Consider the following 13,732-nt stretch of genomic DNA (forward strand, 5'->3'; position numbering starts at 1 on the left):
TGTTGGCTTTATATTTCATATTTAATACTCATACAATCATATGATCCATGTCCAGAATAGGCCATCTACATTGTTTGAGCAATATATTGAAAATTACCTTCGTGGAAATAATACATTGATAAAGGATACAATTTGTGGCACTTGAAAATGTTTGTGGTGTTGCCGCGTCCAACAAGACAATTGCATAGGACTTAAGAGTTTTCGAGACTGGATTTGAAGGGATCTTTAACAGTTCTGGTATTTGAGCAGCCAGCCTCTGTGATAACAGTCCCTCCTCACCCCTTCATGATCCCTCTCCCTCCCAGAAGGCTTTCCTGTGGAAAATATTTTGGTCTGCGTCTGTTTATCCACAGCCCTGGCCAGCCAGGGTTCAGAAGGAGAGCAATCATTAATGCTGCCGGTTTCATTTGGCCGCCAGATAATGTGGTGAAGATGGGTGGAAATCTCAGTCAGTGTTCATGCTGTTCTCAGAATTAGAACGATCCTTTAGGCAGATCTGGCAACGGAACCGACAACACTGACGTGGTCTTGCTTTGTATACCTTAGCCACTGTCGCATTTATACATTCACTATCTTTATTCATGTGATTTGTGTGAAATATTTGGTTTCATATGATTATGTATTCCTGTACACAAATAAGGGTTGAGATCATCAACTGGGAGAAAGTAAAGGAGGGAGGGAGAGAGGGAAGGAGGGAGAGAGAGAGAGAGAGAGAGAGAGAGAAGGAGGTCTGCCACAGAGCAAAAGGAGTCTGCTGTGGGATCAGTCTCTGCATGAATCCGTCAGGCACGTTTAAGCCTTCCTCCTCCAGCAGCAGAAACGTCAGACTGTTGGTTGTCTCACTCTGCCGATGGGACCACTGCTTTTCACAGAGCTCAGAGGATGCACCTTTTCAAGTCCTGCTTTGGAAAACCGGTACAGATCATGGCTGGGAAGGGGTGGTGGTTGTTTTGGTGGCTTTCTGTGTGGATTTGTACTGCTGGTACTTGGATACCTGGAAATATGTTTAACTCTCAACAAGGTGCTCCTGAAGCTCTGAGGATTCCTTCTGTGCAAATAGTTATCTCACTGAACTGTCTGTGTTTGCATATCTTTGTGGTCAGTCAGGGTGGCAGAAATATATTTTAGATTGTACTGGATGGATGATTGGTTGATTTGGTATTGTTTGTTGGTAGCAGGGAATGAGGGTTAACACAGAAAGATAAAAGAACAGACCCGTTTCAAACAGAATTGTGAGTTCTATGCTCTCATGGAATTAAACACGAGTGAGAAATCGGCAGTCATTTCATCTTATGTTGTAAGAAACAGACTCTATAGTATTCTATTTCAAGACTACTGTAACATTTGTTTTAGTGATGAGGTTTTAATCTTTGAGGTTGTGGTTATGAGGTGGTCAGATGTAGCTAGAAAGTTCTCTGACCCTCTGCTATGTGTTCTCGTCAGAAGCCAGAATCCAGGAACTCACGGGGCAGCATTGACCGGGAGGACTGCAGTCTCCAGGGGCCGGTGAGTTTCCCATGACCCACCGTTTGTTTAGGTTCATACCCCAGAGGGACGGAGCAGGAAATATTGTTTTTCAATAAACCAATGTATTTATTACGTTTTTCCATTTCAATCATTTTTACAACAGACATTTTGTCTGAATTTTATAGCGCTGGCCTCAGTAATATACACATATACTACCTTAGGGATGTTCAGTCCTGGTCCCGGAGGTCCCAAACACGTCTGTTCTTTTTTTCTACCTGGTAGTCCCAGCACTCACCTGGTATTCCAGGTCTGAATTAGTCCCTTGTTAGAAGGAGAGATAACCAGAAGTGTTTCGGGCCTCCTGGACCGATACTGAACAGCCCTGTTCTAGCTGGACACTCTGAACCAGCCCAGTCCCACTAGGACGACATATTGGGACTAGGGAGGGTGGGAACTGAACTGTGGCAACAGTTTCTCATGCCATCATCTCTCTCTCTCTCTCTGCTGCTGGATAATCTTTAAAAACAGGCGTCAGCTATAGAACACCCACAAACCAACCAGACCCATTCACACAGTAATTACAGAACAAAACTGGGCTGAGTGGGTCTCTGCTCTGAGAAGAGGAAACATCAGAATGCAGAGGGGAGAAGAAAACACCATAGTGTGTTCAAATCAAGAGAGAAGAGGGTTTTGAGGAGGAGCTGGAGAAATGTAGCTGTCTGCTTGTCTCTGAGGGTCTGAGATATGTTGTGCTGTTAGCCACAGGGTACCCACAACAACACTGAAACACACTGGGCCCATGGGAAGCCCTAATCCAGAGTGCTGTTGGAAAAGCACAGTCAGCCAGACAGACAGACAGAAAAGTGCCAGTGTGCCTTTCTAATCATTTGTTTGTGTTTCTATGTTTCCCCTCAGACAGGAAACGTATACCAACCAGTGGGACTGGGGAAACCAGGTAAGACAGTCCTCAGGACATATGTCACTCCACATACTGGAATGGCAACATGAGTCTATCTACTCTGTGTGTTCTGATATTCATGTATCTTTCTCTCTTTTAGACCCCCCCCCCCCCCCCCACACACACATACATTAACTCTCCTCTCTCTCTCCTCTCAGAGCATGTGGCCCCTCCTAAGAAGCCTCCTCGTCCTGGAGCCCCCAGCCACCTGGGCAGTCTGGCCAGCCTCAACCCTGTAGACAGCTACAACGAGGGGGTCAAGGTACAGAAACACTCACAGCACCAAGACAACACTGTCTTAATATCTTACTCCGGGGTGACCATCACAGCACCAAGACAACACTGTCTAAATGTCTTACTCCAGGGTCACCATCACAGCACCAAGACAACACTGTCTTAATGTCTTACTCCAGGGTCACCATCACAGCAACACAGCACCAAGACAACACTGTCTTAATGTCTTACTCCAGGGTCACCAACACAGTACCAAGACAACACTGTCTTAATGTCTTACTCCAGGGTCACCATCACAGCACCAAGACAACACTGTCTTACTCCAGGGTCACCAACACAGCACCAAGACAACACTGTCTTACTCCAGGGTCACCAACACAGCACCAAGACAACACTGTCTTACTCCAGGGTCACCAACACAGCACCAAGACAACACTGTCTTAATGTCTTACTCCAGGGTCACCATCACAGCAACACAGCACCAAGACAACACTGTCTTAATGTCCTACTCCAGGGTCACCATCACAGCTTGGTTGAGCGTGGTCCTACATTTGTTTGTGCTATTTGTATTTAGTATGGATCCCCATTAGTTCCTGCCAAGGCAGCAGATACTCTTCCTGGGGTTTATTATGGATCCCCATTAGTTCCTGCCAAGGCAGCAGATACTCTTCCTGGGGTTCAAACATATTAAATCATTTACATTACATATAAAATAAAAGATAAAACAGTACATCATATAACATTACACCACTACATATCTACAATACAAAATGTTTAATTCCATCATACAACAATATCACAATGTGTGCATATGCTTGTGTCTGTACCTTTGTGTGTGTCTCTTCACAGTCCCCGCTGTTCCATAAGGTGTATTTTTACTTGTTTTTCAATCTGATTCTACTGCTTGCATCAGTTACCTGATGTGGAATAGAGTTCCATGTAGTCATGACTCTATGTAGTACTGTGCGCCTCCCATAGTCTGTTCTGGACTTGGGGACTGTGAAGAGACCCCTGGGGCATGTCTTGTGGGGTATGCATGGGTGTCTGAGCTGTGTGCTAGTATTTTAAACAGACAGCTCAGTACATTCAGCATGTCAACACCTCTTACAAAAACAAGTAGTGATGAAGTCAATCGCTCTTCCACTTTGAGCCATGAGAGATTAACATGCATGTCATTAATGCTATCTCTCCGTGTACTTTTAAGGGCCAGATGTGCTTCTCTAGTCTGAGCCAACTGCAATTTTCCCAAATCCCTCTTTCTGGCACCTGACCGCACTACTGAACAGTAGTCCAGGTGCGACAAAACTAAGGCATGTAGGGCCTGCCCTGTTGATAGTGTTGTGAAGAAGGCAGAGCAGCGTTTAATTATGGATAGACTTCTCCCCATCTTAGCTACTGTTGTATCAATATGTTTTGACCATGACAGTTTACAACCCAAGCAGTTTAGTCACCTCAACAAGGTCAATTTCCACATGATTCATTATGAGATGTAGTTGAGGGTTAAGGTTTAGTGAATGATTTGTCCCAAATACATTGCTTCTAGTTTTGGAAATATTTAGGACTAACTTATTCCTTGCTAACCATTCCGAAACTAACTGCAGCTCTTTGTTAAGTGTTGCAGTCAAGTTAAGTGTTGCTGTAGTAGCTGACATGTATAGTGTTGAGTCATCCGCATACATAGACACACTGGCTTTACGCATCTCGTTAGTAAAGATTGAAAAAAGTAAGGGGCCTAAACAGCTACCCTGGAGAATTCCTGATTCTACCTGGATTATGTTTGAGAGGCTTCCATTAAAGAACACCCTCTGTGTTCTGTTAGTTAGACAACTTATAGAAGAAAAAAAAAGTCAGAGTTAGTTAGACACATTATAGCAGTGGGTGTGAAGCCATAACACATACATTTTTCCAGCAGCAGACTATGATTGATAATGTCAGAAGCTGCACTGAACTCTAACAAGACAGCCCCCACAATCATTTTATCATCAATTTCTCTCAGCCAATCATCAGTCATTTGTGTTTATGCTGTGCTTGTTGAGTGTCCTTCCCTATAAGTGTGCTGAAAGTCTGTTGTCAATTTGTTTACTGTGAAATAGCATTGTATCTGGTCAAACACCATTTTTTCCAGAAGTTTACTAAGTGTTGGTAACAGGCTGATTGGTCGGCTATTTGAGCCAGTAAAGGGAGCTTTACTATTCTTGGGTTGCGGAATGACTTTAGCTTCCTTCCAGGCCTGAGGACATACACGTTTTTGTTGACTTAAATTGAAGATGTGGCAATATTGTCCGCTATTATCCTCAGTAATTTTCCATCCAGATTGTCAGACCCCGGTGGCTTGTCATTGTTGATAGACAACAATAATTGTTTCACCTCTTCCACACTGACTTTACGGAATTCAAAAGTACAATTCTTCTTTTTTATATTTTGGTCAGATATACTTGGATGTGTAGTGTCAGCGTTTGTTGCTGGCATGTCATGCCTAACTTTGCTTATCTTGCCAATGAAAAAATCATTAAAGTAGTTGGCAATATCAGTGGGTTTTGTGATGAATGAGCCATCTGAGTCAATGAATGTGATCAATACATGTTGATGATTTCATTCCTGTGCTGTTTGTTGCAGGCACTGGTTACAGTTTTTTCTGGAGTGGGCAGCTTGATGAGAGCCAGTCAATATTTAAATCACCCAGAAAATATACTTCTCTGTTGATATCACATACATTATCAAGCATTTTACACATATTATCCAGATACTGACTGTTAGCACTTGGTGGTCTATAGCAGCTTCCCACAAGAATGGGCTTTAGGTGAGGCAGATGAACCTGAACCTGATCAGGTCAGTGGTCAAGACGGCACAAATAGATCTGGGACCAGGTACATGACTCATACCTAGAACTACACTAGGAATAGCAGGGCCCAGAGTTTCTCCTGGTGAAGTCACATGTTCTTGGTGTAGCAGGGCCCAGAGTTTCTCCTGGTCAGGTCACATGGTCTAGGAGTAGCAGGGCCCAGAGTTTCTCTCGGTCAGGTCACATGCTCTAGGAGTAGCAGGGCCCAGAGTTTCTTCCGGTCAGGTCACATGGTCTAGGAGTAGCAGGGCCCAGAGTTTCTCCCGGTCAGGTTAGTGGTCAGGAAAAGCTCTTGAGCCTGAACCCTCATCCTCAGGGTAGTTACGGAAGTATCACTATAATGTTGTATGAGAAAGAGACCAGTACTTTAACATGGAGACAATGCATGTGCTTTTGGTTGCTATGGGTTACTGCTGCCGTTTCAAGCATGCTTTCTATTTCTTACCGGACTATCACCAGTTCCGTTTAAGTTCTGACGTAAATACGTCCTCCCAGTTTATTCAGGAGCGGTGAGAACTCTAACCTATAGCCAGATTCAGAGCAGATGGGGATCTGGACAGGAAAAGCTCTGAAAACATGTCAGTATTTCCCCTGCTTCACCAAGAGCCCAGGCGGTTAAAGTTGCTGCTAGTCAACAGAACGGGGCTCCTAGATCAGCTCTCTCCCTCCCTCTCTCTCAGCCAAGCCTCAGACAGTACAGAGCAAGGCTAGTCCAACCCAAAGTACTCAGACAGATGTAGATATTCACACTGAATACACATGTGGATAGATATACACACTGAAGACACACATGTGGATAGATATACATACTTACAGAGGTCACACATACAAACAGTACCAGTCAAAAGTTTGGACACACCTACTCATTCACAGGTTTTTCTTAATTTTTTAAACTATTTTCTACATTGTAGAATAATAGTGAAGACATCAAAACTATGAAATAACACATGAAATCATGTAGTAACCAAACAAGTGTTAAACAAATGAAAAAGTCTTTTATATTTGAGATTCTTCAAAGTAGCCACCCTTTGCCTTGATGACAGCTTTGCACACTCTTGGCATTCTCTCAACCAGCTTCACCTGGAATGCTTTTCCAACAGTCTTGAAGGCGTTCCCACATATTCTGAGCACATGTTGGCTGCTTTTCCTTCAATCTGCGTTCCAACCCATCCCAAACCATCTCAATTGGGTTGAGGTCGGGTGAGTGTGGAGGCCAGGTCATCTGATGCAGCACTCCATCACTCTCCTTCTTGGTCAAATAACCCTTATACAGCCTGGAGGTGTGTTGGGTCATTGTCCTGTTGAAAAACAAATAATAGTTCCACCAAGCTCAAAGCAGATGGGATGGTGTATCATTGCAGAATGCTGTGGTAGCCATGCTGGTTAAGTGTGCCTTGAATTCTAAATAAATCCCAGACAGTGTCACCAGCAAAGCACCCCCACACCATAACACCTCCTCCTCCATGCTTCATGGTAGGAAATACACTTGCGGAGATCATCCGTTCACCCACACCGCATCTCACAAAGACAAGGCTGTTGGAACCAAAAATCTCACATTTGTACTCAGCAGACCAAAGGACAGATTTCCACCGGTCTAATGTCCATTGCTCGTGTTTCTTGGCCCAAGCAAGTCTTTTCTTCTTATTGGTGTCCTTTAGTAGTGGTTTCTTTGCAGCGATTCGACCATAAAGGCCTGATTCACGCAGTCTCCTCTGAACAGTTGATGTTGAGATTTGTCTGTTACTTGAACTCTGAGAAGCATTTATTTGGGTTTCAATTTCTGAGGCTGGTAACTCTAATGAACTTATCCTCTACCTTTCCTGTGGCTGTCCTCATGAGAGCCAGTTTCATCATAGTGCTTGATGGTTTTTGCGACTGCACTTGCAGAAATGTTGAAAGTTCTTGAAATTTTACGGATTGACTGACCTTCATGTCTTAAAGTAAGGATGGACTGTCGTTTCTCTTTGCTTATTTGAGCTGTTATTGCCACAATGTGGACTTTGTCTTTTTACCAAATAGGGCTATCTTCTGTATACCCCCCTACCTTGTCATAACACAACTGACTGGCTCAAACGCATTAAGAAGGAAAGAAATTCCACAAATTAACAAGGCACACCTGTTAATTGAAATGCATTCCAGGTGAATACCTCATGAAACTGGTGGAGAGAATGCCAAGAGTGTGCAAAGCTGTCATCAAGTCAAAGGGTGGCTAATTTGAAGAATCTCAAATATAAAATATATTTTGATTTGTTTAACACTTTTTTTGGTTACTACATGATTCCATATGTGTTATTTCATATTTTTGATGTCTTCACTATTATTTTACAATGTAGAAAATAGTTTAAAAAAATGTTTTAAAAAAACCTTGAATAAGTAGGTGTGTCTGCATTTAGAACACAATGAAGTAGACATACAGTAAATACCAGGCATCATGCTTGTCCATAGAAATATAGAATCTACAATGACTGTCAGGAAAAAAACAGCTTCCATCATTCTCAGCTCATGTGGAACTAAAGTAATAAATGAAAGCTATTGGATACGCTCCACTTCCTCCCTGGGAAAAGCAGTTGTTTGGCTGCAGGGAGGACAGGGGGGGGGTTGGGGACTAGATGGAAATCATCCCACCATCCACCCTGACCCCACCATCCACCCTGACCCCACCATCCACCCTGACTCCACCATCCACCCCTACACAGCCAGGGTCATCCCACCCTGACCCCACCATCCACCTGACCCCACCATCCACCCTGACTCCACCATCCACCCTGACTCCACCATCCACCCTGACTCCACCATCCACCCTGACCCCAAAATCCACCCTGACCCCACCATCCACCCTGACCCCACCATCCACCCTCACTCCACCATCCACCCTCACTCCACCATCCACCCTGACCCCACCATCCACCCTGACCCCACCATCCACCCTGACTCCACCATCCACCCTGACTCCACCATCCACCTTCACTCCACCATCCACCCTCACTCCACCATCCACCCTGACCCCACCATCCACCCTGACTCCACCATCCACCCTGACTCCACCATCCACCCTGACTCCACCGTCCACCCCTACACAGCCAGGGTCATCCCACCCTGACTCCACCATCTACCCCTACACAGCCTTGTCATCCCACCGTCCACCCCTACACAGCCAGGGTCATCCCACCCTGACCCCACCGTCCACCCCTACACAGCCAGGGTCATCCCACCCTGACCCCACCGTCCACCCCTACACAGCCAGGGTCATCCCACCCTGACCCCACCGTCCACCCATACACAGCCAGGGTCATCCCACCCTGACCCCACCGTCTACCCTTACACAGCCAGGGTCATCCCACCCTGACCCCACCGTCCACCCCTACACAGCCAGGGTCATCCCACCCTGACCCCACCGTCCACCCCTACACAGCCAGGGTCAACCCATCATCCACCCCTACACAGGCTCCATACAGATGCCGACAAGCCGGCCCAGAAAAAGCCCCAGGGAAAACCACACTTTCTGGGCTTTATTTTGGGCCCTAGTTATGCAACGCCAACAACTGTCCATTTAGAAAGGAGCCAGTGAAATGAAGACTGTTTTCGAAGAGTGTGTTTTTTCCCTCTCGTAACTTTCTAGGCAGGCAGTTTGAAGGGAGACCCTTAGAGAGGCCTCTCTTCTTCTAGCTCTGAAAATAAAACCCTGTTAAAACTCTAAGGCTTTTAATACAGTGGAGGATAGAAGTGCTCAAGGAAAGTAGTGGTTCCTAACAAGATAGAACCCAGCCAAGTCCAGTCCAAAGCTCCCTTCCCATCTTCCTTTGATCTCAACAGTTAAAGCCATGTACCATACATTATCATACAATACCTCCAGATACAATAGAATATCATACCATACATTATCATACAATACCTCCAGATACAATAGAATACCATACCATACATTATCATACAATACCTCCAAATACAATAGAATACCATACCATACATTATCATACAATACCTCCAAATACAATAGAATACCATACCATACATTATCATACAATACCTCCAAATACAATAGAATACCATACATTACCTCCAGATACAATAGAATACCATACATTACCATACATTACCTCCAAATACAATAACATACCATACATTACCATACAATATCTCCAGATACAATAGAATACCATACATTACCATACAATACCCCCAGATACAATAGAATACCATACATTACCATACAATACCTCCAGATACAATAGAATACCATACATTACCTCCAAATACGATAGTGCAGGCCTTTAGACCTTCCTGTCAGTTCAACATCCAGTTAGTACTCAGATCTTTCTCTTTCTGGCTCAAAACGGAGTGAAACAGGGAGGTACTATTTTGCCCTACCAAACAAAAAGGCAGTAACAGCTCATTTGGTCGAAAATGAGTTAGTCATTTTTGCTACATTAAATAAATGCTTAATCAGGTGGACAAGTATCCTGTCTCTATTGTATTGTGTTCTGGAGAAAATGGGGGTCATGTTAGCGGTTAACTGCATACAGTTACTGTAAAACCAAGGTAAATAAAAGCCATTTCTTTCAGTTCCACGCTATGAGCAGTTACTGCCTTCTTGCTTGGTAGGGCAGTATTGTTGCTTTGTTTTAAAACGCTGTGCCCTGTCTGTTTGTATTGTGTTGATGCATTACATGTTGTCTTCTGTCTGCATGTATTGTGTTGATGCATTACATGTTGTCTTCTGTCTGCATGTATTGTGTTGATGCATTACATGTTGTCTTCTGTCTGCATGTATTGTGTTGATGCATTACATGTTGTCTTCTGTCTGCATGTATTGTGTTGATGCATTACATGTTGTCTTCTGTCTGCATGTATTGTGTTGATGCATTACATGTTGTCTTCTGTCTGCATGTATTGTGTTGATGCATTACATGTTGTCTTCTGTCTGCATGTATTGTGTTGATGCATTACATGTTGTCTTCTGTCTGCATGTATTGTGTTGATGCATTACATGTTGTCTTCTGTCTGCTTGTATTGTGTTGATGCATTACATGTTGTCTTCTGTCTGCATGTATTGTGTTGATGCATTACATGTTGTCTTCTGTCTGCTTGTATTGTGTTGATGCATTACATGTTGTCTTCTGTCTGCATGTATTGTGTTGATGCATTACATGTTGTCTTCTGTCTGTTTGTATTGTGTTGATGCATTGCACATTGTCTTTTGTCTTCGGTTCTGCAGTATTAATCCTTTCTCCCTCTTCTGTTCTGTTTCTCCTGCATCCCCCTCTCCCTCCCTCCCGATCGCACTCCCTTGTTTTGCCTCTGTGCCTCACCCTACTGTTGTGGCCCTATGGCCCTGGAGGGTAAGACGTCTCGTGTTAGTGTCAGTCACTGTCTGACCACTGGGGAGCGCTCTAATAAAACATTCTCTACCACTGCACAGGGGAAGTCATCAAACCTTCTTAGTCCAGTGAATAGTGGCATTGGTCCTTAGGCACAGATCTAAGATCAGTTTCCTCTGCCTGAATCCTAACTGTAACCATTAGAACATACAATAGATCAGTGTCTGGATGCGACTACTCCCGAGTGGCGCAGCAGCCTAAGGCACTGCATCTCAGTGCTTGAGGCATCACTACAGACCCTGGTTCGATCCCGAACTGTATCACAACCGGCCGTGATCGGGAGTCCCATAGGGCGGCGCACAATTGGCCCAACGTCATCCGGGTTAGGGGAGGGTTTGGCCGGGGTAGGCCGTCATTGTAAATAAGAATTTGTTTTTAACTAACTTGCCTAGTTAAATAAAGGTTCAATAAAAAAATACTCCGGATGAGGCCACTTCATCGAAGCTTATGTTCTACATCCATGGAAGCTTGGCAAGAAAGCCATAACCAAAGCAAGTCATCCTAGTATTCAGTGGCAGTCATTTCAGTAATGACTGTAATGGTTATTTTGGCAGTCATAGTAACGATGTCTAATAAATTCGTGGGAGTAATAACAGATAAATGTGGGCCTTCATTGATGACTCTCTTCCCTGTGGTATGGCATGATTATGTAGGGTTGTGTTGTCATAGTTACCATCACTAACTGTGGTCCAGTAGATTATAGTATATCACGTACAATCTGACTCACCACTGGGTTCTGCCTCCTGTTTGGGCCGTGGTGTGTGAGAGTGTATGTTTGTCTACATGTTTGTTTCGGTGTATTGGGGGTCCAATTCATCACACGTTGTTCACAACCATGTTCAGAGATTGTATGCTCTACATGACATGTGACTCGAGCTACAGTAATTCTGGCAAATACTGTCATCTAATGTTCACTCTGTAATGACATGATGAATCTATAAATTACTGTCTTCAAGTGGTTACAGAAAGAAATCCCTTTTAGCTTTATACCACCTGGTGGTTCCAGTGAAAAGGACAGCTGGAAGGGCAGCTGGGACAGTTCTGGTTGTGCAGTCATCAAAAATCAAGTCACATAAAATCACCTGGGTTCTTTTCTCTAGACCAGCGGTTCCCAAACTTTTTATAGTCCCGTACCCCTTCAAACATTCAACCTCCAGCTGCGTACCCCCTCTAGCACCAGGGTCAGCGCACTCTCAAATGTTGTTTTTTGCCATCATTGTAAGCCTGCCACACACACACTATACATTTATTAAACATAAGAATGAGTGTGAGTTTTTGTCACAACCCGGCTCGTGGGAAGTGACAAAGAGCTCTTACAGGACCAGGGCACAAATAATAATATAATAATAATCAATCATTTTTCTCTTTATTTAACCATTTTACATATAAAACCTTATTTGTTCATCAAAGATGGTGAATAACTCACCACAGGTTAATGAGAAGGGTGTGCTTGAAAGGATGCACATAACTCTGCAATGTTAGGTTGTATTGGAGAGAGTCTCAGTCTTAAATCATTTTCCACACAGTCTGTGCCTGTATTTAGTTTTCATGCTAGTGAGGGCCGAGAATCCACTCTCACATAGGTACGTAGTTGCAAAGGGTATCAGTGTCTTAACAGCGGGATTTTCCAAGGCAGGATACTCTGAGCGCAGCCCAATCCAGAAATCTGGCAGTGGCTTCTGATTAAATTCAATTTTCACAGAGCCGCTTGTTGCAATTTCAATGAGGCTCTCTTGTTCAGATATCGGTAAGTGGACTGGAGGCAGAGCATGAAAGGGATAACGAATCCAGTTGTTTGTGCCATCCTTTTTGGGAAAGTACCTGCGTAGTTGGGCACCCAACTCACTCCGGTGCTTCACTATAGCACATTTGACATTGTCCGTAACCTTGAGTTCATTTGCACACAAAAAATCATACAATGATGGAAATACCTCTGTGTTGTCCTTGTTAATGCAGACAGAGAAGAGCTCCAACTTCTTAATCATAGCCTCAATTTTGTCCCGCACATTGAATATAGTTGCAGAGAGTGCCTGTAATCCTAGATTCAGATCATTCAGGTGAGAAAAAACATCCCCCAGACAGGCCAGTCGTGTGAGAAACTCGTCATCATGCAAGTGGTCAGACAAGTGAAAATTATGGTCAGTAAAGAAAACTTTATTTAAAAAAAACGTGTCAGTACTTTGCCCCTTGATAACCAACTTCTGTATGTTGTAAATGCATTACATGGTCGCTGCCCATATCATTGCATAGTGCAGAAAATACATGAGAGTTCAGGGGCCTTGCTTTAACAAATGTAACAATTTTTCTGGAGTCCAAAACTTATTTCAAGTTGTCAGGCATTCCCTTGGCAGTCGGGAGGAACTGCTTGGACGCGTGTTTCCACTCCACTATGTCTTCCTGTCATGGCTTTTGCGCCATCAGTACAGATACCAACACATCTTGACCACCAAAGTCCATTTGATGTCACAAAGCTGTCCAGTACTTTAAAAATATCCTCTCATGTTGTCCTTGTTTCCAATGGTTTGCAGAAGAGGATGTCTTCCTGAATTGACCCACCAGAAACGTAACGGACATATACCAGGAGCTGTGCCAGGCTCGCCACGTCTGTTGATTCATCCAGCTGTAACGCATAGAACTCACTGGCTTGTATGCGAAGCAGTAATTGTTTCAGAACATCTCCTGCCATGTCACTGATGTGTCGTGAAACAGTGTTGTTTGATGAAGGCATTGTCTATATAGTTTTTTTTTGGCCTTTTCCCCCAGCATTGTCCCAGCCATATCCGCGGCAGCAGGAAGAATTAAGTTGTCCACAATAGTATGGGGCTTGATTGTCCTAGCCACTCGGTAGCTCAC

The 13,732-nt window shown here is 44.0% G+C and overlaps 1 protein-coding gene across 15 annotated transcripts in view; it reads left to right on the forward strand.

The window, feature by feature from the left end:
- LOC115174064 (focal adhesion kinase 1-like) overlaps positions 1-13,732 on the forward strand; it is a 230,923-nt gene that overhangs the window by 214,789 nt on the left and 2,402 nt on the right. For 10 of the 15 annotated variants that reach the window (XM_029732721.1, XM_029732722.1, XM_029732718.1 and 7 more), the window contains 4 exons: positions 1,444-1,506; positions 2,383-2,422; positions 2,584-2,687; positions 10,832-10,840. In XM_029732721.1, coding sequence (XP_029588581.1) covers positions 1,444-1,506; positions 2,383-2,422; positions 2,584-2,687; positions 10,832-10,840 — 216 coding nt within the window. The remainder of the gene's footprint in view (positions 1-1,443; positions 1,507-2,382; positions 2,423-2,583; positions 2,688-10,831; positions 10,841-13,732) is intronic. The other 5 variants (XM_029732712.1, XM_029732713.1, XM_029732717.1 and 2 more) reach the window with 2 other exon arrangements.

The sequence above is a fragment of the Salmo trutta genome, chromosome 34, assembly GCF_901001165.1.
Source record: "Salmo trutta chromosome 34, fSalTru1.1, whole genome shotgun sequence".
Lineage (NCBI taxonomy): Eukaryota > Metazoa > Chordata > Actinopteri > Salmoniformes > Salmonidae > Salmo > Salmo trutta.